Here is a 27987-nt window from a genome sequence, read left to right on the forward strand (position 1 = left end):
AAGAGAAAGATAATGAGATGAATCAAACAGTCCTGAAGAAGATTGATTGATGTTTCAAGCCACCATATAATTTGTTATTTTGTCAGACTGCTTCTCTGCTTTGTGGATAACAAAAAGAAAAGAAGAGAGACGCATGAGCTTCCTTACCTGACACACTTGTTCAAGAGGGAAGAGAGGGAGAGACGGCGGCTGTTGTCCTTCACGAGCTGATCTGATTCACATTCCTCTAATCGATCTCTCCAACTCCATCCATTTTAATGAGGAATTGGTAATTTTCTTCTTCATCTGACAAAAAAAAAAAAACCCATCTTGCGGAAGCTTCTCTATTTGTCTCTTCCTTTCTTGTTCGTCTTATATAAGAAAGATTCCTCCTTGGAATTGATAAAAGACCTACTTTTCTAGTCTTCTCTCTGTTGTTTTTCCCAGCTCCGCTTAGCTTTTAAGCTAAAGCCTCGGTCTATCGCAGAAAGGTTGTTTTTTTACCTCTCGGATGACTAGTTGATAATTTGGGGTTTTATCCTGGAAATGGGGTTGATTGTTTTTTCTTCGTCCATGGTTTGGTTGTGAACCTTCGATTTTCGTGCAATTTGCAGTTGTTTTACGATGATTTATATCGAGAATTGGGGATCAAGATCGGATCTTTTTTATCCCTTCTCGGTGGCGGATGGGGTGCACTTATTCTACAGTGGAGGTGGACGAGGTGTTGGGGCGGTGCAAGGAGCGCCGGAGGTTGATGAAGCAGCTGATGAAATGCCGGGCCGATCTCGCCGCGGCTCTCATCGCCTACCTGCAGTCCTTGAGGAACACTGGCGCTACTCTTCGGCAGCTTACCGTAGTGGGGTCGGTGATCTCCGGCGTCTCTACTCCTGTTGGTCCTACATTGCAGCCTTCCCCGCAACCGCCGGCGTCACTGCCGCCTTCGCCGCCGCCTCCGAATTTTTTACGTGTTGCCCCGAATGAATCCACGAAGACGAAGTTCTATGTCGAGGATTCGAGCGATATGGACGACGATGATGACGAGCTTCTGCCGCCGCCTCCGCCTCCCTTTCCTATTTCGGGCTGGGACTTCGGTGAACACATGGGTTCTACACCTTCCTCGGATTCGTCATCTCCAATGCGGAGTGGCGGAGCTGGTGCGGCTGCCCCAGAAGATGATTGGGCGGAACCCAAGTCGGAGTTTGGGGGTGAGGAGGTCGTTGAGGAAGTCGAAGAGGATGACTTTATCCAAAGAAAGGAGGCTTTGATGAATAGGGCGAGGGAGACAGACCCATCTAAGGAATTGGTCGACGACAATATGTCGACAGTGAGCAAATTTACCAAGGTCACAGAACCAACAGCAACCGTGTCAAGGAGCAAAGAAACATGGGCAGGAATTGCTAAAGAGCTTGATGAGTATTTCCTGAAAGCTGCAGCTGGTGGGAAGGATGTCACAGTCCTTCTCGAGTCCAATCAGAGCTACCTTCAACCTGGGGACTCTGGAGCAAAGAAAGGTAACTTATGATACAATGATATCTCATTTGTTCTTACAGATGATGTGAAATTCAGGGTTGAGGAATCATGTTCTGGCCTTTCTAGATTATCCGATTGTCCCATTAAGAAATAAAAACAGGGAGTTGAAATATTTGAGAAATAGGGACTGAAAGTTTAATCAGATTTGGAAAAGGTATTCGAGGATAAGTAATCAATCCTCTTTGATCAATGCTTGGTCAATATACATTTGCATAATTGGCCTTTTCACTATTGTCTGATAGTTGATCTGCATCTACATATGCTTATGCTTTGATGTAGAAAACATTTAGATTTACCATTAACCAAAGTTCTGGTCATTGAGAAAATGAACTATGATTTGACTCCAATTAGTCTTTGGTTTCAAATAGAAGTGATACTAAACATATATCAGTGTGAGTTCTTTTATTTCTGCTAATTTATAAGATACTGTTTCATACTTATATGGAGTTGCTCTGTGAGAGATTATACTATCGTTACCTGTTCTTATTTATTGTCATCCCATTCTCTTGGTCAAATGATGTAAAACTTGCATACACAGAAAGAAACTCTCTAAGAATCCTCCCTCCAAATTGCTACAAGAGGATCCATATGTGTAGTATCAAATGTTTTAGCTATTGCTCATATAGATCCCATTTGTTATGATGTAAAACTTTCTCTGCTCATAGTCATACATGTTATATTGACACTGAAAAAAAAATGTGTGTACAATTTTTAGTAAATCCCTAGTTGCATGACTTGACAATGAGGAATTCTTTTGAAAGCCTTCTGATATCCATCAGTGACGTAACCAATTTTCGGCGGCATAATTTTTATGAAAAGTTTTTGGAATTAGTAGTTGATTTCTCTATGCATATTTGAGTTTTTCTGTCAGTTCAATTTGTTGGATGCCACTTATACTCTAATTTCAGGGAAGAGTTGCAAGTCTGCCAAAGTTGTACATGTGCTGTCTTGGAGCTGGTCTTTTAGATCTTCACATTCTAACAGAGATACTCAAGATGTAAATAATTCTTCTATGTCTGCCACCCATTGCACAACGCTGGAAAAAATCCTTTCTGAGGAGCAGAAGCTCTACAATCAAGTGAAGGTAAGTGTTCCTTGAAGATGTCAACACTTCTTGTAGGTAAATGCATAAAATCTTCTTCTCCACTTGTTAAAGGTTCGATTTTCTGGCTAATTAATTCAAAATTCCTAGTTATTAGGAAATCACGCAATTTATTGTTATGGTTTTACATTCTCCTTCATGTTCAAGCCAGACAGCTTAAGGAAGACAACTTAATAGTATCAGATTGTGGATTGAGGTACAAGAAAGAGCAACTTAATGGGCCTAGTATAAGTGAACACATGAGTAACAGAAGAATAGATAAATAAGCTAGGATTCAAACACAGACCATGGATACTGCAATTTTAAACATTTTGCTAAAAGCTCAACTCTTAGGAAAATTCCATTGTGCATTATCCATACAGTTTGAATATCAACTATATACCATCTCTTTTACTCACCATACATCCTATTTATTAGGTGCATAGGAATCAATAAAATCTGTTAAGTTTTGTTTTGTTGGAAATTTAGCAGATAACATTGCACGGAGTTCTTACCTACAGAAAACATTATTGTTTGTTCCCAAGCCCCTCATGACAATCTCCCCCCATAGAATACCATGTTTGACTTAACCTAGGTATCAGAACCCTACTGTATCTGGTCTTAGATCAGTGACAAAATAAATGTTTGTCAATAGTGGAAAATTCTCATCTCTGTCAGAGCAGCTCTGCGGTTAAATTTTGTCTTAAGAAAAATTTGGTTAATCCTTAATATCTCAAATCAGCTCTTCTAACTGAAGCTTTCATGTAGCCTTAGTTTCATCCTTTCATTTCTTGTGGCATTGCTTTGCTTCTATTTAAAAATATTTATTAGATTCTAAAATTTTGTTATCTATGATGGCCTTGGAACTTACTTTCTAGTGTCACCAAATGATAATATTATACTTATTTAGGTCATTTAACTAGAAGGATCATTGATTTCTATTTAATTGTGTCTCTCTTATCTAGGATTGTAAACAAGCCTAGCTGAATCAAACTTTGTCTTGTTCAAGGATAATAAGAAGCTTCAATGTTATTAAGCTCTTAATTTGAGCTTGTTTGATTGGTTGACGCTTTTTGATAGAGGTTTGTTGATGAACATGGTAGTGGACATTGTTCATGAACATTCTTCATGGACACTTGACAACCTATGATCGCATATGTGTTCAAGTCGTTCAATGTTTGTGTAGTTTAATCGGTTATTCAATTTTATTTATTTAATTGGCCTTGTGCATATTGAATTAACATCAACAAGCTCTTATCAAGCCAATCACAAAATTTGCTTATGAACGTTTGGTTCATTTACAAACCTTGTCTCATCCATAGGGAAATATTTGACAGGTTAGATGTAAAGACCACAATTCGAATAGGATAGTGGAGATAGTGGAGATCATGGTGTTAGTGGAGATAAGGGGGTTAGTGGAGATAGTGGGGTTGGTGGAGACAATGGGGTTAGTGGAGATCAAAACTTCACCCCTATAGATAACCATGGGAAAGATATGGAAAAGCTTGATCGGAAGAGAAGACATATCCCCGGCATAATCATTTTGGCAAGAAAGGAGAAGTGTACTTCAAGAATCCCGCCTTTCCCATTGCCGTATCAACTTCCAAGGATTTTCGTAAGTGAGCTTATTACGCAAATTATGAGTTTTGAAAGTGATAGTTTTATTTTCTGGAAATTATTTTGTTATACTATTGTTATTACCAATTACGAGAGATTACGCAGTTTGGGGGCACTGAATTAATTATGAACTAAATGGTAAGGATACGTATTCTGAATGCTTCTAATTTCTAAACTACTTCCGATTTCGGACCTCTCCTTTAGGAGGGATAATTCTAGAGGCCTGCTTAAGCCATGAGGAACATGATTTAATTTCAGTGCCTATATATATTTCTGTTTTGAGTTAACTGTTATTTCTACTATAAAAAACTATTGCTTATCAAGAACTGTTGTATTTGTATTTTATCCTCCGCTTATTGGATGACTCCAAGTCACTCACCCCTCACAACCCATTTCAATTAGAGATAGAATTGAAACTGAGAATGAAATCGAGGATAGGGAGCAAGTCAAGTTCTGAGGATGGTGAATTCGCTCCAATTTTTGACAGAAAAACTAGAATTCCATGATGATATGGGATTTTCAAATTTAAGTGAATGTAATTTAATTAGTTCGAATAGTATGAACAGTTTACCGTTTATTTTGGAATGAAAAGATTGGTTTGTTTTGCAATTATTGCACTTCCGAAGTTGGTTTTTTTCGAATTTTTCGTTTGAAAGCAATGTCGATATCCGTCACTGGTCGCGGGATATGACATTGAAGTAGTATCAGAGCCAGGTTCCCCATAACCAGGCTGGGTAGAGTTTCTGCTGTGAAAAAATAGCTAGAAGGAAACCTCATCTTAAAACGACCCAATCCAATCTCGTAATCTGACTGAGTTGGGTAGGCCAACTTTTACAAAATTCCAGCATTTAAGGGTGATGTACCCATTTTTCCAAATTTCCTATTTTAACCTTATGAAAGTTTGACTTTCCACTAGTACTCATTTTCATATTTATACGTTGATCTTATGAAATTTTGGTAAAATTTTAAGTTTTTATATATATGCATATGATTCATTTATATTAATTGGATGAAGGTTTGAATTAAACCCTTATTCATTTGTTTTCTAGTTGTATGTTAACAAGTTTTGCATGACAACCATTATCCATTTTTTGTATGTTAACTAGTTTGAATTCCTATCGTTATCTATCGTTCTTGTTGGTATGTTGACATTATGAAATTTTTTATAAGAATTCAAGTTTTATATATATGCGTATATTGTTAGGACCAAAAGTAGCTAGAGGGGGGGATGAATAGCTCGTCGCGTTCGCTCGGTGCGGCGTTGCTCGGCGTTGCTCGTTTCTTCAAGAATATGCAGCGGAAAATACAGAAACAAATACAACAATGCTAACACGGTTGGTTTACTTGGTATCCACCTCACAAGAGGTGACTAGTCCAAGGATCCACACCACACACGCACCCTCCACTTGAAACACCCTTTTCTAACTACCGAGGCGGAGAAGCCCTACAAGACTCCAAGAAGAGAGGAAAGGATACAAAAGCCAAGCTTCAGTCTGAGCAAAACCCTAACCTAGCTTCTCTTCTTGCCTTTGATCCGCCTCTTGACTTGGAAAGCTTCCAAGATCCTTCGAGGGCGATCCGATCTTTGGCGAGGAGGAGGGCTGGCGAGTAATGTCCGAGTGAATCGGAGAAGCGACGCGGCCATCACGCGCTGCGGTATAACGAGCGCGGTCGGATCCGATCGATTCGAATATTCCCGATCGATCGGGAGGCTTTTGATTGATCCACGGATCGATCGAGCGCCTATCGCGCCTGAAGCCGCTGGATCGATCCACGAATCGATCCGGCGCTTATCCGCTGGCGAGGCGATCGCGTCGATCGATCCGATCGATTGGGACTCTCGATCGATCACGGATCGATCGAGGCTCTCCCGGGGACAGTGCGGATCGATCCACGATCGATTCGGATGATCAGCCCGTCGATCCATCGACGATCCACTTGATTTTGTCGCAAAACCAAGTCCCAACCTCCCGAACCAACATCCGGTCAACCTTCGACTGTTGGTATGTCCACGCCAGCATCTAGTCACTCCTGACTTAGACTCTTACAGTGTCGTTTCCGCCAATCCTTTGACCACGGACTTTTCTTGTGCAAGGCATTATCATCCACTCGACCTCGACTTTTTTCTCGCCAAGTATCGATCAACGACCCTTTGACTACTTGGACTTGACGCGGATGTCCGTCATCCTCGATCCGGATTTTCCTGCTTCCTCGGGACTCCACTCACTCCACTTACCCACTCACTAGGGTTTTCCATACCTTACGCACTAGACTTTCACCCTCGGCTCACACTTCTCCGTCCATCACGCCGAGTCTCCGTCCACCGGACTTTCACCGGCCACTCACGGGTTTCCATCGCCTCCAGGACTTCACTCACACCAGGACTTTCAACGCTCACTTGGGACTTTCCTCGACTTTCGGCCTCACGGACTTTTCTTCCCCCTGCTTCACCCACGTGACTTCTCATCACTGCCTTTCAGCTTCCATCACCAGTCTTCGTTTACCTAACATTCCGCGTTAGGACTTCGATCAGTATCCGACAACCCTGACCTACTTGACTCTTCTTCAATCAATATCTTATCAGAACATCTAAACCCACCAAGACTCAGACTGTTTGTGTCGACCTGACGGGATATGCACCAACAATCTCCCTTTTGATGTTTTGACAACTACCACACCTTACGATCCCGTATGTAAGTTAAATAATCCATAACCTCCTTCTTCTGCCACTAGGTAATGAAGGCATAAATTAAGCTCTTCATTCTCCCCAAGAGAGGCAACTCTAGGTAACGAAAGCCTAACTTACTCCCTTTCACGAGTCCTTTCATTCTCCCCCTACGACCTTGAGGAATGAAGCCAAACTTAACCATACATTCTCCCCAGTACCAAGACTCTACAGGTCAATAATACATAAAATTTTAACCATCCAGTTGAAGACCTTCCCCCTGAAGAGTTGCTCATCGTTGTTCACAACATCACTCGTTGTGATCAACACGATAATGAAGGTCCCATACCCTTCATTTATCCTTAACTTCTCCCTCGATGTAGACAACTCCACCCGACCTTGAGCATTATCTACCACTTGAGTGTCCACTTGAAATAATGAGGATATCCACCCTATTTCTCCCCATTTCAAGTTTAAATGCTCGAGCAAGTTCTTAACAGAAGGTTAACCACCTTCAAGGTTCATGAAAAATAATTTTCATGTCTTTAAAGAGTCCCTCCCCCTAAAGACATGGTGGTAACTTCTGTCATTGCACCAACACAATGACTTGGAATCCCTAAAACATTAGAAACCCAATTTAGAAGTTTTGAGGTTCAAATATTCAAAATTTGAAACAACCTCAACCTAAACTTCTACTTAGTCTTCGTTAACCAATCCATCCTTGTTTTCAACATGAAAACACCCTTTGTATGTATACAAATGTATTTAAGGTTTGGAATGGTTACCTAGACTCAAGAAGGTTCAAAGATGCTGAAATCAAGCCTTCCCAGCCAAAATCAGCAACTTGGATCGATTGAGTTGGGTTCCAATCGATTGAACCTTTCTGAATCGATCCACCGATCGATTCAGTCTTCCTGGATCGATCGGCTGATCGATCCAGTGAGCTTCTGCTCGCAGGAGACTTGCCGTCTGAATCGATCCATGGATCGATTCAGGAACTCCAATCGATCCATGGATCGATCGGAGCTCTGATAGTTGCTGAAATTCTATTTCAGTCAACTTCGAAACCCCTAGAAAATTCTACAAAATCCAAAAATTATGAAATTTCGTGTAGACATTATTTAGGCATACTTAATCATGGAAAAATAGCTTTCTTGAAAATACATCATATTTTCAAAGATTGACACAAACTTGAAAACTTGCAAAATTTTAGTGTTTTCTTGAGTTTGTGTCTAACTATTCAATGGTGATTACTATCAAAAGATAGCCTTCACCAAGGTTTTCCAAAAACATTTTAAAAACATTTTCAAAACCAATATCCCATCACATTCCTTGGGCTTAATGCACATGACTTGTACATTAGCTTTCCCAATGATGGGAAAACACATAACTATGTGTTTTGATGAATTTAAAATTCAAAGGAATGCACTAAATCAACATCTTGAGCTTTGTTCATCATCCTAACATCTCACTTGTATATAATATGCACTAAAACACATACAAGTCACCTTAGAGGTCTTTGTGAGATGTAAAATTTGGTTTTGCCCTATTCTAGAGATCATGCATATCTATCTAGGCATTTTAGAGATATTAGACATCCACCCAGGATGTCACTTGTTAATAAGTGTCGTTAAATGTCATTCGTCCTTAATTACAAGGAATTAAACTAAATGCATGATTATGTTATGGCATACATCAACAGAAAATAATTTTCAAAAGAAAATATCCTATTACTACATGATGTATGAATGTCATGACATGGTATTTTTGGATTTTCCATAATAAAACATGAATGCAAAAACTAGACATGATGTCATGGCATATGATGGGCAAACAATCATGCCAAGATTTAGCATAAATAAAATATACCTAGATTAACTATCTAAGTATCCTTAAAGTCTTAGCTAAACTTACACCTTAAACCTAGATTGCCCTAAAGTGCTACAAGAGAATGCCAAAACCTAAATTGGCATTTCTAATTTCCTTGATTTAATGTATGCCAATTGAAAATAAACATGTCCTCAAATGTTGGCATATTCCATGTTTCCTCAAGAGTAGCACTTTTAAATTTAAGGCCCGGATTGCCTTAAATTGCCTAAGAACATACCAAAATCCCAACTTGATAGTTCTTATGGTTTTCCCAATCTGTGCCATTTTAAGATAAAAACAATTTTCACCATTTGGCACATTTTACTCTTTCAAGGAGTAATCAATAATTCCATTTCATTTTCAAAGGTTAACTAAAACCTTGAAAATGCTCCTTGAGTGTCAATTTCCTCAAAGTTGGGTTAACTAACCTTCTAATCGGAGTTGACACTCTCTAACCCATCTATGGGGTAGAGAAGATGCTCCTAGGAACCCAACACCTATTGGTGCTCCTTGGATGCTCTAGGTACTCACTAGGGATAACTTCCCTAGATACCTTCCTAGTGACCTTGTTGGGCCTCTTAGAAGCCTTGGTCACATTTTCTAGGTCAACTCTAGGGATAACCTCCCTTGTGACCTTGTTTGTGACTTTCTTAGACTTCTTAGAAGTCTTAGTCACATTTATTGCAAAAATACTCTTAGGGATGACTTCCCTAGTATTCTTGGCTTGACCACTAGACCTAGGGTTTGTTCCATAACTATATGGAACTCTATGGTAAGAGGGCACATCCTTCTTGGCCTTTGGTTTGTATCCCAAACCTCTATGGCCATTTGATGACTTTTGTACCCCTAAACCTAGGTTATGCTCATTTTGCCCTAATAGGATATTTTCCATCCTTTTTAGGGTCTTTTCCATTTTATCAAGCCTTAATCTCAAGACTTGATTTTCTATCACTAAGTCCTTAGTTTTTGGTTTTTCATTTGATCCATGAGCATTTTTATTCTTGGGCTTGTATCTATTATCCTTAGTGTTCTTGCCCAAATGTCTATCTACCTTCCTGACCTTAGGTTGGGTAGTCTTGGCATGTAGGGCCACATGTTTTTCCTTAATGCCCTCATGCTTTCTATTCTTATGGTAAATTGCATTAAAATGATAAAAATTTGATCTATTTTCCTTTTTACCATAACGTAAAGGGGTAGGCTCAATAAATGTTACCTTCTTCTTTACCTTGGAGGCTCCCCCTTGACTAGTGCCTCCTTGAGCCTTGACCATCTTCTTCCCCTTGGGGCATTGACTTCGGTAATGCCCTTTTTGTTGACACAAGAAGCACACAATGTGCTCCTTGCTCTTCTTTGTCCCGGGGGTGGTCTCCTTGGGCTTCTCCTTGCCCTTTTGTGTCACTTGACCCTTTTTCTTGGCCAAGTTGGGACACTTGCTCTTGTAGTGCCCACTTTCCCTACACTCAAAACATATTATATGATTTTTATTTTTAATTGAAACATTTATACCTTCTTGTGTAGGGGTGGTGCTTTCTCCTCCATGTGATGTGGATGTAGGGGCTTCCTCTTGATCCGATAGTGATGCTCCTCCATTTGATTTTTCTTGACTTGTGGAGGTGGAAGCTTCTTCATCCTCTTCATCTCTTGACCCGGATGTAGAAGCTTCTCCTTCTTCTTGATCCGGTGTCACCAAGGATTGCTCCCCCTCAATCCTAGAGGTGGAGGCTTCATCATCTTGAATATGAAACAAGGAGTATGCTCCCTCCTTGTTCCCTTCGTTGCATTCCCTTGAGGATGAAGCTTCTTGGATTTCCTCTTCTTCGGAGGTTGAGCATCTCTCAACCTCGGAGTCCTCCTCTTGGTCTTGATCCAATGAGTCGCCCTCTTTGGATTCTCCTTGATTTGATACAGTGGAGGGGATCTCTTCATGAAGCTTAGCCAATTTGCTCCAAAGCTCCTTGGCATCTTCGAATTCTCCAACTCGAGCCAAGATGTGGCTAGGCAATAAGTTGACCAGAAGCTTGGTCACTTTGTCATTTGCCTCGCCCCTTTGAATTTGCTCTGAGCTCCATCTGCTTTTCTTTAGAAGCTTGCCCTTGGAGTTCGTTGGAGCTTTGAAGCCTTCCATTAGAGCAAACCATTGCTCTATCTCCATCATAAGAAAGTTTTCGATTCTTGATCTCGAGAATCGAAGCTCAAGTGTAATGGTGGAGCCACCTTGTGTCAAATCCAAGTCCATCTTGGAATTGCATCTTGAAGTTGAGCTTGATAAAGTCTTGAACTTGAAGAATTTGCTCGACTTCTTCACCCTCTAGCTTTTCTTGATATGTTTGCCTTGCAGTGATTAGGTGAAGAGCGACCTTGCTCGATACCATTAGGACAAAGTAGCTAGAGGGGTGGTGAATAGCTCGTCGCGTTAAGCTCGGTGCTCGGCGTTGCTCGTTTCTTCGAGAATATCGCAGGAAAAAAACAAATAACTACAACCTAACACGGTTGGTTTTTGTATCCACCTCGCGAGGTGACTAGTCGAGATCCGCGCGCACCCTCACTATAAAACACTCCTTTTGGTAACTACCGAGGGCGAAGCCCTACAGACTCAATACAAGAAGAAGGAAAGGAATACAAATACAAGCAAATCTTACAAGGTGCAATCAAAACCCTAACCCTAGCTTCTTCTTCCCTTTGATCGCCTCTTGACTTGAAAGCTTCAAGATCCTTGGAAGGCGATCGATCTTTCGAGAGCGTGGAGGAGGGCCGGAGTCTGGAGTGAATCGGAGAAGCGATGGCGTCACGTCACGCACGCTGCGCCTATAAGGACGCGGGCTGATCGAATCGATCGATTCGAATATTCCGATCGATCGGGAGGCTTTGGATCGATCCACGGATCGATCGGGCGCCTGCTGCCTGAAGCGCTGGATCGATCCGGATCGATCCAGCATCGATCGCTGGCGAGCGGCCCCATCGATCCACCGATCGATTGGGACCTCTGATCGATCCGGATCGATCGAGGCTCTACCGGCGCGGGGCAGTGCGGATCGATCCATCGATCGAGCTGAATCGATCATCGATCGATCGACGCGATTTTGTCAAAACCAAGTCCCGACCTCCCAACCAACATCCGTCAACCTCTGACTGTTGGTATCATCGTAGCATCTAGTCACTCCCTGACTGCTAGGACTCCTTTACCAGAGTGTGATCCCCTTGACCTTGGACTTTTCTCTGTCGGCGCAGTATCAATCTCTGACCTACTTGGACTTTCTTCGTGCAGTATCCATCGATCCTTTGACTGACCTACTTGGACTTCCGGACACTGCGGATCGTCGATCTTGACTCCGTCTGGATTTTCCTCGCTGCAGCTTCATCGTCGGGACTTTCACCTAGCTTCACTCACTAGGGTTTTCCATCCGCTCAACCACTAGCTCAGGACTTTCACCGCTTCACACTCACCAAGATTTCCATGCCACTAACATAGGCTTCACCGGGACTTTCACCATCGTCTTCCGCCTGGTTCAGCACTCCAGGACTTTCACGACTTCCACTCACTCACGGGATTTCCATCGCCTTCCAGCATCCAGGGACTTACTGCCTCCACTGGCCAGGACTCTGGCTTCCTCACGCCGCTCACGGGACTTTTATAACGCCCTAGCTTACCATCCTAGGTCTTCATTTTGCTAACATCCCAGTTAGGACTTCGATCAGTATCCGGTCATGTGACCTGCTACTTGACTCTTCTTAATCAATATCTTATTATCGAACATCTAAACCCCAAGACTTGGTTGCAGTCGACCTTGACCGAGGATGTGCACCAACATATGATACTGATAAACATTCGAACCATTGTCCAACCTAGGCAGAGACATTACCTTGACGTGTGGGTGTAGGATAATGGCCAATGCAGCCAATGTAACTAGACAGTTAGAGAGAGAGGTCGAGGAACTAAAAATGACCTTAGCATATGAACGACAGGAGAAGATTGAATTGCAGGGATTAGCAGACCACCTTCAGCGGATGTAACACGATTTGCCTTCTATCACCGCACTACAAAGAAACAACTCAAAGACGCACTAGAGAAGTTGCGAGAGACCCAAGAAATAATTGGAGGATTTACTACCCTCAAAAGTTCACTATTAGAGCAAAAACAAAATCTGCAATAACAGATGGAGCATATCCAACAAGAGTATGATGACTATTACAATCAAATGGAGAACCATGTGTTAGAACTTCACTATTGGAGTCCTTGGTGATCAAAACGTGGCCTTAATTAAAGTTATCGGGCAACAGCAAGGAGACGGTGATAATGAGGAAGAGGAAGAGGATCCCGAAGAGGACCCTATAGAAGAAGAGGATTTAGGAGACGGAGAGATAATAGACTAGGCAACAAACATTTGAGAGTTAGAGTAGATTACTTCAGATTCTAATATTATGTTATTTTATTTATTAAAATCATTAAAACGATCTTTTCTACTCTATCCTACATTACATTACGTGTCCCAACAGTTATTCTTAGAGTATCATGATTTTGTAGGAAATGACACCACAAGCTAATCGCAACTCACATTACGCTTACCCAAGAGAAATGACAATGAAGCAGGTGGTAGTGAACAACCACTACCAAGAGCACAAGGCCTAAGTCGCGATGACCTAGTGGCTATAGCCACAATAGTGGCAACCACACTTTAAGGGTTTGTAAACCCAGCTACTAATCAACCACCACCACCAGTCCCTCAGCCTAATGGGACTAAACATCATTATGAGTCCCTTTGGAAGGGCAAGAGTTCCGAGCTTCGATGGGAACTCAGATCCGGAGGTTGGGCAACACTGATTGAAGGAGATAGAGAATCATGTTCTTAACGTTGTTGGGCACCACTTGAACAATGAGGATATCCACTCCCCATTAAAGTTCAAACGCTCAACCTTGAGCATGTTCTTAACGGAAGGTTAACCACCTTCCAAGGTTCATGAAAAATAATTTTCATGTCTTTAAAGAGTCCCTCCCCCTAAAGACATGGTGGTAACTTCTGTCATTGCACCAACAATGACTTGGAATCCCCAAAACTTTAGGAAACCCAATTTTAGAAGTTTTGAGGTTCAAATATTCAAAATTTGAAACAAACCTCAACCTAAACTTCAACTTAGCCTTCCTTAACCAATCCATCCTTGTTTTCCACACGAAAACACCCTTTTTATGTATACAAATGTATTTTCAGGGGTTTGGAATGGTTACCTAGACTAAAATAGGTTGAAATCGAAAATAAGCTTTCCGTAAATCAGCATCTTGATCGATTGGGTTGATCGATTGAACCTGTTCTGAATCGATCCATGATCGACGAGTCTTCTTGAGATCGATCGGTCATGATCGATGAGCTCTGTCAAATGCTTCATACCTCTCGATCGATCGGTGATCGATTGGAGCTATTGAATTCAATTTGAGCCAATTTCGAAATCCTAGAAAATTCTAAAAATCCAAAAATCGTATAAATTTGTGTAGACATTATTTAGGGTATAATTTATCATGGAAAATAGTTTTCTATGAAAATACATCATATTTTCAAAGATTGACACAAACTTGAGAACTTGAAAACTTTAGTGTTTTCTTGAGTTTGTGTCAACTATTCAAGGTGATTACTATTAAAGATAGCCTTCACGAGGTTTTCCAAAATTATTTTAAAAATATTTTCAAAACAAATATCTCACCATTTCCTTGGGCTTAATACAAATGACTTGACATTAGCTTCTCGATGATGGGAAAACACATAACTATGTGTTTTGATGAACTTAAAACTCAAAGAAATGCACATGTTGAGTTTTGTTCATCATCCTAACATCTCACTTGTATCTATTGTGGACAAAACACATACAAGTCATCTTATAGGTCTTTGTGTGATGTAAAATTTGGTTTTGCCCTATTCTAGGGATCATGCATATCTATATAGGCATTTTAGAGATATTAGACATCCACCTAGGATGTCACTTGTTAATAAGTGTTGTTAAATGTCATTTGTCCTTAATTACAAGGAATTAAACTTAATGCATGATTATGTTATGACATACATCAAAAGGAAATAATTTTCAAAAGAAAATATCCTATAACTACATGATGTATGAATGTCATGACATGGTATTTTTTGGATTTTTCATAATAAAACATGAATGCAAAAATAGACATGATGTCATGGCATATGATGGGCAAACAATCATGGCAAGGTTTAGCATAAATAAAATATACCTAGATTTCCTTTTTAAGTATCCTTAACCACTTAGCTAACTCAAAATATACCACTTGTTTTAACTTAAAACGTTAAACCTAGATTGCCCTAAATGCTTCAAAGAAATGCCAAAACCTAAATTGACATTTCTATTTCTCTTGATTTGTTTATGCCACTTAAAAATTAAGCATATCCTCAAATGTTTGCATATTCCATTTTTCCTCAAGAGTAATCACATAAATCAAGGTCCGGATTGCCTTAAATTTCTAAGAGAATACCAAAATCCCAACTTGGTATTTCTCTAGGTTTTCCCAATTTATGCCATTTTAAGATAAAATCAATTTTTCCACCATTAGGCACATTTTACTCTTTCAAGGAGTAAATAATAATTCCATTTCATTTTCAAAGGTTAACAAAAATCTTGAAAATGCTCCTTGAGTGTCAATTTCCTCTAAGTTGTGTTAACTACCCTTCTAATCGGAGTTGACACTCTCTAACCCATCTATGGGGTAGAGAAGATGCTCCTAGGAACCCAACACCTATTTGTGCTCCTTGGATCCTTTATGTACTCACTAGGGATAACTTCCCTAGATACCTTCCTAGTGACCTTGTTGGGCTTCTCAGAAGCCTTGGTCACATTTTCTAGATCAACTCTAGGGATAGCCTCCCTTGTGACCTTGTTAGTGACTTTCTTAGACTTCTTAGAAGTCTTAGTCACTTTGGTTGCAAAGATACTTCTAGGGATATCTTCCCTTGTATCCTTGACTTGACCTCTAGACTTAGGGTTTGTTCCATAACTATATGGAACCCTATGATAACTAGGCACATGATTTTTTGCTTTGGTTTTGTATCCCAAACCTCTATGGTCATTTGATGGCTTTTGTACCCCTAAACCTAGGTTATGCTCATTTTGCCCTAATAGGATGTTTTCCAATCTTTTTAGGGTCTTTTCTAATTTATCAAGTGTTGACCTCAAGACTTGATTTTCCCTCACTAAGTCCTTAGTATTTGATTTTTCATTTGATCCATGAGCATTTTTATTCTTGGGCTTGTATCCTTAGTGTTCTTGCCAAGTTTATCTACCTTCCTAACCTTAGGTTGGGTAGTCTTCAGGCAATGTTTTCTTAATGCCCCATGCTTCTATTCTTATGGTAAATTGCATTAAAATGATAAAATTAGAACTATCATGCTTTTACCATAACGTAAGGGTAGGCTCGATAAATGTTACCTTCTTTACCTTGGGCCCTTGACTAGTGCCTCCTTGAGCCTTGACCGTCTTCTTCCCTTGGGGCATGACTTGTAATGCCCTTTTGTTGCAAAGAAGCGTGCTCCTTGCTCTTCTTTGTCCGGGGTGGTCTCCTTGGGCTCTTTGTGTCCTTGACCCTTCTTCTTGGCCAGTTGGGACACTTGCTCTTGTAGTGCCCACTTTCCTACACTCAAAACATATTATATGATTTTTATTTTTAATTGAAGCATTTATACCTTCTTGTGTAGGGATGACACTTGCTCCTCCATTTGATATTTCTTGAATTTTGGAGGTGGCACCATCTTCTTCTTCTTGGACTTGACGAGGCCCTCTTGCTCTCGGGTTCGTTGATCTACCTCCCCTCGATCCTGAGGTGGAGGCTTTGTCTCTTATCGTGGAGCAAAAGTATGCTCCTCCTTGTTCTCTTTATTGAACTCCCTTGAAGATGAAGCTTCTTGGACTTCTTGAGGTTGAGCATCTCTCGACCTCGGAGTCCTCCTCTTGGTCTTGCTCGAAGAGTCACCCTCTCTGGATTCTTCTTGCTCTTGGCGTGGAGGATCTCTTTGAAGCTTCGATTTACTCCATAATTCCTTTCAGTCTTGATTTCTCGATTTTCGAAGGATGGTGTCGCGATAAATTGACCCAGCTTGTGTCACTTTCGTTATGGCCTCGCACCTTTGGACTTGCTCTTGGCTCCACTTGCTCCTCTTGAGAACTTTGCCCTTTGAGTTTATTGGAGTCTTGAAGCCTTCCATAAGCGCAAACCATTGCTCTATCTCCATCGTAAGAAAATTTCGATTCTTGATTTCCAAGAATCGAAGCTCGTCAGAAGCGTATGGTGGAGCCACCCTCGTGTCGAATCCGATCTCGAATTCCATTTGAAGTTGAGCTTTTGAATTTCTTTGACTTTGACAATTGCTTCAACTTCTTCACCCTCTAGCTCTTCTTGTTATGCTTGACCCTTCGTGATGATTCGGTGAACTCGCCACTCGATACCACTTGTTGGGACCGAAAAGTAGCTAGAGGGGTGAATAGCTGTCGCTTCACAGGTGCTCGCTGTTGCTTGTTTCTTGAAGATGTGCGGTGGAAATCAAGAAAACCAAACCACATATGCTATGAGGTTGGTTTGCTTGGTATCCACCTCACAAGAGGTGGCTAGTCGAGGATCCACACCCTACCAGCCACCTCCACTAATAAACCCTCCTTTTCGAATTAACCGGCGGAGAACTCTGAGACAAGTTCACACTACTGAGGAGGGAAAGGATACAAATCTGAGCCTGAAGCTTCTGATGAGCTGAAAAACCACAACCTCACTGGCTTTCTTCCTCTTGCAATAGATCCGCCTCTTGACTTGGAAGTGTTTGCACGTCCCTCGGTCGAGGTTGACTGGGTGACCGTGAGTCTTGGTTTGAGTTTAGATGTTTGTGATAAGAAATTGATTGAAGAAGAGTCAAGTAGGTCGAGGTTGACGATGGCCGGCGAAGTCTGGTGAGTGAAGCCGGGGAAGGAAAACCTAGTGAGTGAAGTTGGGTGAAAGTCACGTGAGTGAAGGCGGCGGAAGGAAAATCCTAGTGAGTGAAACTAGGTGAAAGTCACAGTGAGTGAAACGGTGAAAATCTGAGTGAGTGAAGCGGTGAAAGTCACAGTGAGTGAGCCAGGCGAAGGAAAACCTAGTGAGTGAAGCGCGGTGAAAGTCCACAGTGAGTGAAGCCGTACGAGGAAAATCCGGATGGATCGAGGATGATCGGACGTCGGTGTTGGGAAGTCAGTAGGTCGAGGGTGACGGATACTTGGCATGAATAGAAAAGTCTAAGTGGGTCAAAATTGACGGACACTTGTGGGAAGTCTGGCAGTCGAAGGGTGACGGATGCTAGGCGTGATGTAGCCCAGTCGAGGTTGACCGGATGTTGGTTTGAGAGGCTTGGAACTTGGTGTTGGGCAAACCAAGTGTTGGATCGTCGGTGGATCGATCGAGGCTTCTCTAGCGAGCAGAGCCTCCGGATCGTCCGTGGATCGATCCAGATATTCAATCGATCGGTGGATCGATTGACCGCCTGGATTGGCGCGATAGAGCTGGATCGATCCGTGGATCGATCGATCCCGCTTTCGAGGGCGCTCCGGATCGTCCGTGGATCGATCAAGCTTCCCGATCGATTAGAACATTCGAATCGATCGGGATCCGGCCGTGAAGCGTCGATAAAGGCGCGACGTTCATTTCCCAGCGTCTCTTCACGGTTCATCTCGGATCTTCGACTCCTCCGCCACTCTCAAGCTCGTGATCGCCAGTTCTTGAAGGTTCTTGGAAGCTCTCCGAGTCAAGGCAAAGGCAAGAAAAGAAGCTAGGGTTAGGGTTTCTGCACTTGTAAGCTTTGTGCTTGTATTTTGTTTCCTTTCCCTTTTTTGAGTCTTGTAGGGGCTTCTCCGCCCTCGGTAGTTACCGAAAGAGTGTTTCGTAGTGGAGGGTGCGTGCGTGGTGTGGACCTTGGATTAGTCACTCCTTTGGAGGTGGATGCAATAAAATCCTAGTGTTGGCGTGGGTGTATTTGTTTCAGTATTTTCCCATTGCGTATTCTTGAAGAAGCAATCGGCCGGCGCATGTAACGCTTGAAGAGCTGCAGCGAGCTATTCACCCCCTCCAGCTACTTTTGGTCCCCACAGAGAGGAGGGGTGAATACGACTCATTAAATAACGCCATTATCGTGCTTGTTTCTTCAAGATGTGCGGTGGAAATACAAACAAACCACACACGCGCAACGAGGTTGGTTTACTTGGTATCCACCTCGCGAGGTGGCTAGTCGAGGATCACTGCGCATCGCACCCTCATAAAACCCTCCTTTTGAGTAACTACTCGGCTTCGAAGCGCTTTCAACTCTGAGAGGGAAGGATACTGAATCATCAAGCCTGAAACTTCGAAAGTGAAAACCCTAACCCTAGCTTTCTTCCTCTTGCGATAGATCCGCCTCTTGACTTGGAAGAACCTCCAGAGAACTTGGCTGGCGTGGAGCTCGCTGTGTGAGTGGTGGTGAAGATCTGAGCTCACGTGGGCGTTAGAAGGAAATGACGCTGCTTAAACGACGCAATCGGCTAGCGAATCGATTGGAATGCTCCCGATCGATCGGGGACGGATCGATCCGCGTCGAGCGTCTAACTAACGCTGGATTGATCACGGATCGATCCGCTTATAGCGCTAGCGGCGATCCGGCGTCATCTGACGGACGATTCCGATCGGGCGATCCGTCACGGATCGATCTCAGCGAGTCGATCCAGGATGATCCGATCGATCGATCGATCGATCGATCCTCGACTCGATCGATGCTCGGATCGATCCGGATCATCAATCGATCTGCTGGATCGATCGGTGATCGATCCGGATCTGGTTTTGCCCAACCAAGTCCAAAGCCCCTAAACCAACATCTAGTCAACGGCGACACTTGTTGGTACGTAAGACCTAGCATCCGGTCACTGACCGGCTAGGACTTTCTCACCAGTGTCGGTCGATCCCTTGACCCACGGACTTTCTCTTCTTCGCCATCCTCACTCACCCTAAGACCTACTTGGACTTTTCTTCCTCGTGCAGTATCCGTCAAATTGATCCCTTTGACCTGGACTCTCGCTAGATATGTCGTCGACCTTGACCCTCTGGTTCTCTGCTCGGCTTCACTCACGGGACTTTCCCGATTGCTAGCTTCATCACTAGGTCTTTCACCCGCCTTCACTCGAGATTTTCCTGCTAACCTTAGCTCAGGGTCTTTCACAGCTCACTCTCACGGATTTTCCCTTACTAGCCCAACATCACTGGACTTTCCTCCCGCCTGCTTCACCGGGACTTCATGCTCTGGTTTCACTCACCGGGACTTTCGGTCAGTATTCGATCGACCTTGACCTACTTGACTCTTCTTCAATCAACCTTGCATTGTCAAACATCGAAACCCAAACCAAGACTCAAGCTTGGTCAACCAGGTCAACCTTGACCTGAGGGATGTTGCACCAACAACTTGCACCTCCTCGAACCAGCCAGGAGGCCAAGGCATGCCCTAACTTGTGGATTTGCACATTCTGGGGCGTGCCACAAGAAGGTAGGAGCATGCTTCCGATGTGGACAAGTGGGGCATTATATCGCGCAATGTCCTTATCCAGAGTCAAAGGATGGAGATTCAAATAATGATACAGATACAAGGGCTCAAGGAGATAACAAAGTAGCCGTAAATGCTCGTGTATAGGCCATAACCCATGAAGAAGCAAATGCAACTAATGACGTCATGGCAGGTACCATTCTAATCAACAATCTACCTACTTATATATTGTTTGATTATGGTGTCACACACTCATTTATCTCTAAAAGTAGGGGTTAAACCAAAAAACCTAGAAGGACCTTATAAAGTAGTGACACCAGTAAATAAAAATTTAGAAACACACACTCTATATAGGAGTTGTAGCGCCCAAATAACAAATCAAGAGTTTAGATCTAATCCAATTCAACAGGGTAGAATTTGATTTGATTTTTCGGATGGATTGGCTAGCTAAAAACCACGCATTGGTGGGCTGCCATGAGAAGACCGTTCGACTACAAACCTCAGATCACAAGGAGATTATTTTCCATGGTAAAGTTAAAGGTAGTCCGGTGCACGAAGCTCTTGCCACCCGTGACCTTTAGGTCAGAAAGCAATGATAGGTGCGGAAATCTCTCTTATCCGCTTCTCAAACTTGGAAAGTCATGAAATGTGAGAAGGTATACCTTGCAATGATAAGCGAGGTCAAGGGAGACTCCGAGTTAAGAATAGAAGATATACCAATAGTAAGGGAATTCCCAGATGTTTTTCTGGATGAACTACCAGGTCACCTCTTGATCGTGAAATCAAATTTGAGGTCAATTTAGTGTTGAATGTCTCACCAATTTCAAAGGCTCCATACCGAATGGCTCCAGCAGAACTCAAAGAACTCATGGAACAACTCCAAGAACTACTAGATAAGAAGTAGATAAGGCCCAGTGCATCACCATGTGTAGCACCAGTGTTATTCGTAATGTAAAAGGAACAAATACCCTCTATCAAGAATTGATGACCTATTCGACCAACTCAAATGAGCTAAAGTATATTCAAAGCTCGATTTAAGGTAAGGATACTATCAGTTAAAAATCAAAGGAATGGATATTTCGAAAACTGCCTTCCGAACGAGATATGGGCATTACGAATTCATGGTAATGCCATTTGGATTAAAAAACGATCTCGCGACATTTATGGATCTTATGAATTGCGTCTTCAAACCATTCCTAGATAAGTTTGCGGTAGTATTCATCAACGATATCCTCGTCTACTCATCAAGTGAAAAAGACCACATAGAACACCTCCGGCTTACACTTGAAACTCTTTGTGAGAAACAATTATAAGCCAAGTTCAAGAAATGTGAATCCTGGCTAAAGAGTGTAATGCTCCTGGATCATATCATATCGGCAGAGGGAGTATCAGTGGACCTAAAGAAGGTGGAGGCAATACTAGCATAGTCACGCTGACAACTGTTACCGAGGTTCGAAGCTTCTTAGGATTAGCCGGCTACTATAGGAAATCCGTCGAAGGATTTTCCTCAATAGTCATACCTCTGACCAAACTCACACAAAATAATTCCAAGTTCAATTGGGATAAGAAATGTGATAGGAGCTTTGAAACCTTAAAAAGAAAACTGGCATTGACGCCAATATTGGTTTTACCCACATAAGGCAATGGTTTTACCATCTATAACGATGCTTCGAAAGGAGACCTAGGGTGTGTGCTTATGCAAGATGACAAAGTGATTGCGTATGCATCAAGGTAGTTAAAACCATGGTAACAAAATTACCCTACCCATGACCTCGAGCTGCAGCACAGTAGTCTTCGCTTTAAAAATTTGGAGACACTACTTAAATGGATTAAATGTAAGATCTTTACCGACCACCAGAGATTCAAATACTTATTTACTTAAAAAAAACTAAACATGAGACAGAGACGATGGATTGAGCTTCTCAAGGATTATGATCTTACTATTAATTATCGTCCAGGAAAAGCCAACAAAGTGGCAGACGCTTTGAGCCAAAAAAATTGAGGACAGATGATTCTTCCCTCAGTGTCTACCGAACCATGCATACGTGAAAGAATCAAAATAGCCAGAACCAGGATCCTAATTTGATAAAACTCAAAGCTCAAGTTTAGGATGGAAAAACCTCAAAATTTCAAGTAGATGGTAAGGGCATACTTTGGATGAGGGAGCGACTATGTGTACTGGATGTTGACAACCTCTGAAGGAAGTCATGTCCGAGGCACACAAATCCAAATTCTCAATTCATCCCGGAAGCACAAAAATGTATAGAGACTTGAAGAAAAACTTCTGGTGGAGTGGAATGAAGCGAAACATAGCAGGTTTCATAGCTAAGTGTTTGGTGTGTCAACAAGTGAAGGTCGAACACCAACGACATGGAGGACTCTTATAACTATTAGAAATTCTAGAATGGAAATGGGAACATATTTCATGGACTTTGTGGTAGGATTGCCAAGATCATGCTAGAGTCATGACTCTATATGAGCAATTGTGAATAGGCTTATCAAGTCCATTCACTTCATACCAGTCTGCATGAATTATAATCTCGACAAGCTAGCAAATCTTTATATGGATAATATAATGCAACTGTATGGAGTGCCAGTGAGTATTTTGTCCGACCGAGATCCAAGATCCGTGTCCAGGTTTTAGAAAGCTTTCAACAGGCAATGAGCTCCAAAGTTACTCTTAGCACGACTTACCATCCAAACAGACGAACAAACGGAAAGAACCATCCAAATGCTCGAAGATATGCTACTTGCATGCACGTTAAACTTTAGTTCAAATTGGGTTGATCATCTGCCTTTGATCGTGTTTGCTTATAATAATGGCTACCACAACAATATCAGGATGACCTAGTATGAGGCATTGTATGAGCGAAAATGTCGATTGCCCTTATACTGGGATGAAGTAGGAGAAGACCCTTACTAGGCCCGAGCTCATCCAAGCCACCATGGGCAAAGTGACAATTATTCGAGAGCAACTAAAGATGACCCAAGACTGTCAGAAAAGTTAGGTTGATACAATGAAGGCCCTTAGAATTCGATATTAGTGAGAAAGTATATATAAAGATTTTACCAATGAAAGGTGTGGTGAGATTGGACAAATCCGGAAAGGTAAGTCCTAGATACGTAGGACCATTTGAAATTTTAGGAAGGGTTGGCACTCTGGCATACAAACTGGCCTTACCCCTGGCTTTATCAAGGATCCACAATGTCTTCCATATCTCACAATTGAGAGGAAATAGTGAGGTTGGTGGAGATCAAAACTTCACCTCTATAAATAACCATGGGAAAGTTACGGAAAAGCTTGATCGGAAGAGAAGACATCCCCGACAGAATTGTTTTGGCAAGGAAGGAGAAGTGTACTTCAAGAATCCCACCTTTCCCACCGTCATATCAACTTCTAAGGATTTATGTAAGTGGGCTTATTATATAAATTATGAGTTCTGAAAGTGATAGTTTTATTTTCTGAAAATTATTTTATTACCTTACTGTTATTACCAATTACTGGAGATTATTGAATACTGTCATTACTGCATTTTGGGGTACTGAATTAATTATGAACTAAATGGTAGGGATATGTATTTTGAACACTTCTGATTTCTGAACTACTTCTGACCTCTCCTCTAGGAGGGATAATTATAGAGGGTTGATATCAGCTTAAGGTATGAGCAACATAATTTAATTTCAGTGCCTATGTATATATCCATTGTGAGTTAACTATTATTTTTAGTATTAAAAAACTACTTCTTCTTAAGAACTGTTGTATTTGCGTTTTATCCCCTGCTTACTGGGTGACTCCAAGTCACTCACCTCTTACAACCCATTTCAGTTAGAGACAGAATTGGAACTGAGAATGAAATCGTGGATAGGGAACAAGTCGAGTTTTGGGGATGGTGAATTTGCTCCAATTTCTAACAGGAAGACTAGAACTCCACGACAATATAGGATTTGCAAATTTAATAGTATGAATAGTTTACTGTTTATTTTGGAATAAAAAGATTGGTTTGTTTTGCAATTATTGTGCTACCAAGGCTGGTTGTTTTTGAATTTTTCGTTGGAAAGCAACACTGATGTCTGTCGCTTGTCGCAGGGCGTGACATTAGAGCAGGTGTCAAAAATGCTCACAGTATTAGATGAATCTATGTCTATCAACTAATGCAGCTAACAATCACTTCTACTTTGCTTTCCACAAATACTCCATAATTTTTTATTTGATGGCTTAATCAAAGTCAAAACTCAGTTTATGGATTGAATGGTACCGAATCTAAACCATAATGGGAATGAATGAAAAGGAACAAAAGGCTGATACATTCTATTTCATTGTTCAGTTGCATTAATGGAATGGTTAACAAGTGGTATTAGTCTTACTATGTTTGACTTATTTGGTACATTCCATTTAATTTTTCTAGCCAATTTGACTTGCTTACTCTATTTAGTCTATCCTGTGTGAACTGATCTATCCGGATCTTCCAACCCACTAGGCTTGTCCAATACATCCACAATAGTCCACTCGGCATATCTGGGCTGAGCGTATTTATCTCAATCTTAGATTCAAAAATGTTATGCAAAATATTTAGTATAAATAGAATTAACTATTAAGCATTCCACCAATTAAGCTATGAAATGGATTGATTAGAATGACCCACTTCTTGGAATGATCATTCCTCCTTAAATTATCCATCTAAATATTGGAATATAATAATACAAGAAATGAACTAATTCCAATTCCATTGCCCAATTCTACAAAACCTTAGCTGAGTCATTTAACTATCTTAGTCGTATATTCCTCCTATTCATGTTTTTTTTTTTCTAGTATCCTATTTTACAACATATTTCTTCATAAAAATCCCAGCTCAAGTATATCATGAGTTCAGTAGCAATATGTTAAATCTTTACAAGGTCCATGCATATTGCCTTAATCTAAGACTTCTTTACTGCTCAGTGATCTATTATATCATGGTCCTGCCCTAATGGTGGTTGTCATACATGCTTTATGTCTATCATAGGTAGACAGATGCAACTTTCAGCCAGCAATGGTTGTTGCTACTTTCAGTCACTAACTTCAGAATTGATCTGAAGCTTCAAGCCAAAGCTTCCAGATTTTATGCGGAGGTTGGGTCTAAACCAGGGTGTATATATATATGCCAGTAACTTCAGATTGATCTGAAGCTTCAGGCCAAAGCTTCTGGATCATATGCGGAGGCTGGGTCTAATCTAGGGAAATCGGCTATAAATTATTCCAAACTATTTTTTTTTTACATTATCAAAAAGATCAGTGTCAATTTCTTTTATTTTTACTGCTTGGCATTGGAAGAAAGTTTATCACCATCTCAACGATGGTGCTGCACAAAAGTTGATAAAATTTTTCATATATCCAGTTCAATTCCTTCAACTCAATGGTTGGACATTAAACCAACAATTGAGATTAATAAGCCATCTTTGAGGTAAATTAGATATATATAAGTTTGAGGTGGTTCTATATAGGGTAAAGATGGTGTATGGAGATTACTCAAAGTCAAAGATAATCATTAGATTAGATAGTAAATTTGAATCAATTAGAGTTGAATATACAAGGGATTAATAAACACCAAAGAAAAACATTTCTATAAGTAATATAAAAGATTTGATTAACAATATAGCCTTTGTAGAGTTCAATGGTGGATAAGGTTCATCAAGCTAACCCCAAATAGTTGGAACTCATGTCTTTTTATAATTATACACCAGTCGGAGACTAGACAGATTTCAACCAGGAAAAGCAAAAAACAATCTTAGATCTTAGTCAGTGTTTGATTTTCTCCATCCAGTCATTACCCAGTGTTCCTATGTTGTAATCAAATGCAATCTCTGTTTTCAGGATGAGGAAAATATTAAATCTCAGCATAAGAAGATACTCCTGGTCTTGGATAAGTTGCAAGGTGGAGATTATGACTGGTCAAAAACTGAGAGAACTTTATCTGATGTTGAGGAACTACAGTGTCGAATAATTTCTTTAAAGGAATCAATAAATGAAACCTGTTTGTCTATATCAAAACTCAGGGATGAAGAACTATTTCCTCAATTGGTTGGATTCTGTGATGGGTAAGTTCAGCATCTTTCTTTCTACTCCTAAAATGACGTAGATTTGAATTTTTTTTTGTATGATTAAAAAATTAGTAAAAAAAATGCTAAATAAAAATTACATTTTATAATCAAATATCTTCCAATCGAACCCTTTCAGTTGCATTTGTTTGGCTCAATATAGAAACAGAAAAATACTGATCCTCTTGCTCTCGTTTTTTTTTTAAAAAAATTTGAAATCAGCTCGCAGGGTTCTTAACTTTTTTATGTTTGTGGGTCAATTGCTTCTTTTGAAAGGCTTGTAAAGATGTGGAGAACAATGCACGAATGCCACCAAGAGCAAGATTGTGTTTCTCAGCATGCGAATCATCTTGACAATAGTCTGGGAAACGATCCCACAACTGATTCTCGTCATCATGCTATCTGTCAGCTTGAAGCAGAGGTGACTTCCTGGTATACTACATTCTCCAACCTATTCCGCTGTCAGCGCGAGTATATACGCATCCTGAACCAGTGGGTTAAAATGACTGACTGCCTTCCAGAAACCAATAACTTGACGGGTTCAACATCAAATATCCATGATTTTTGTGATAAAGTGCAGGGAGTTCTTGATAGGCTACCAGATAAGGTATTTTGTCCTCTTCTCCATCTAAACTATGACATTTCTTGTTCCCTGTCAAATTGAGATGGAGCAAGCTATGTCTCAGTAAGCTTTTCTACTTCATGAGCTTGGTTTCTTTTAAAAAAAAAGGTGATTGATAAAATTATAGTCATTGGTATTCCATTCTACTAAAGACTAAGAGAAGATCAATTGCTAGCAGTGACTTATTTGAATTTAATCATTCAACTGGAGGTCACGACTAGTTGCTGCTTTAGTAAAAAAATTCTTGGGCGAGTTATTGATTGCACCTTAATCAACTATCTGGAATGTAGTTAATTTTGTTCTTTAACCTTCCTCTTATAAATGCAAGAAGGTTCTTGTCACCAAGAACCTTCTTAATAAAATTTTGTGAACATCCTTTCTCAGCTTACTTACGCATGCCGATTCATTTTCTTTCTCTATCTTGACAGGCAGCAGCTGAGGCAATTAACAGCTTTTTATTGGTCCTCCGGTCTATAATTCGACAACATACAGAAGAGCATAACCTGCAGAAGAGATCTGACCGACTCAAAAGCAGGTTGGACAAAGAGATGGTCTCGTTTCAGACATTGGAGAAGGATAACCAGCATGCAAAACTAGAAGCTCTAAAGAAGAAAGCAGAGGAAGAAAAGGTTAAGTATCTACATTCCGTTCGCACAAGCAGAGCCATGATGCTAAACCATCTGCAGAGAGGCCTCCCAAATGTATTCCAGACTCTAATGGGGTTTTCGAGCACATGCGTGCAAGCTTTAAACAATATTACCAGTCCAATGGGAGTCGTAGCTAGTTTCCCTTAAAGTTCTTCACCAGTACACTAATCAACATATTGCAAAAAAAAAAAAAAAAAAATTACTGTAAGAAGGAATGCAAGCCTTCATAAGATTATTCTGGATGATTCATTATAGCTTTATAAAGTTATTTGTAGAGTGCACTTTGAGTAAACCTCAACTTCCTAGTCTCCAGATAATGTTGTAAACATTAAATGCCAACACAGCATTACAGAACTAATACACATGTCTTCCCATATCAA

General features: G+C 40.9%; 1 protein-coding gene across 2 annotated transcripts; it reads left to right on the forward strand.

Moving 5' to 3' along the window:
- Nucleotides 1–54: 54 nt before the first annotated feature.
- LOC122031835 (protein ALTERED PHOSPHATE STARVATION RESPONSE 1-like) lies at nt 55–27987 on the forward strand. Of its 2 annotated transcripts, none has more exons than XM_042591012.1 (6): nt 55–268; nt 594–1490; nt 2418–2593; nt 26115–26338; nt 26615–26945; nt 27389–27987. In XM_042591012.1, the coding sequence occupies exons 2-6, from the start codon at nt 665–667 to the stop codon at nt 27752–27754; spliced, it is 1923 nt and encodes a 640-aa protein (XP_042446946.1). In that variant the 5' UTR covers nt 55–268; nt 594–664; the 3' UTR covers nt 27755–27987. The 2 variants fall into 2 exon arrangements, with proteins under 2 accessions (XP_042446946.1, XP_042446947.1); XM_042591013.1 differs by lacking the exon at nt 55–268 and adding an exon at nt 323–470.

The sequence above is a fragment of the Zingiber officinale genome, chromosome 11A, assembly GCF_018446385.1.
Source record: "Zingiber officinale cultivar Zhangliang chromosome 11A, Zo_v1.1, whole genome shotgun sequence".
Lineage (NCBI taxonomy): Eukaryota > Viridiplantae > Streptophyta > Magnoliopsida > Zingiberales > Zingiberaceae > Zingiber > Zingiber officinale.

Excerpts from the sequence above, each read along its gene's own strand:
- LOC122031835 (XM_042591012.1), top strand. The coding sequence starts at position 665 with ATGGGGTGCACTTATTCTACAGTGGAGGTGGACGAGGTGTTGGGGCGG. Across the intron at positions 1,491-2,417 it reads GGACTCTGGAGCAAAGAAAG|GGAAGAGTTGCAAGTCTGCC; the intron begins GTAACTTATGAT and ends CTCTAATTTCAG. Across the intron at positions 2,594-26,114 it reads AGCTCTACAATCAAGTGAAG|GATGAGGAAAATATTAAATC; the intron begins GTAAGTGTTCCT and ends CTCTGTTTTCAG.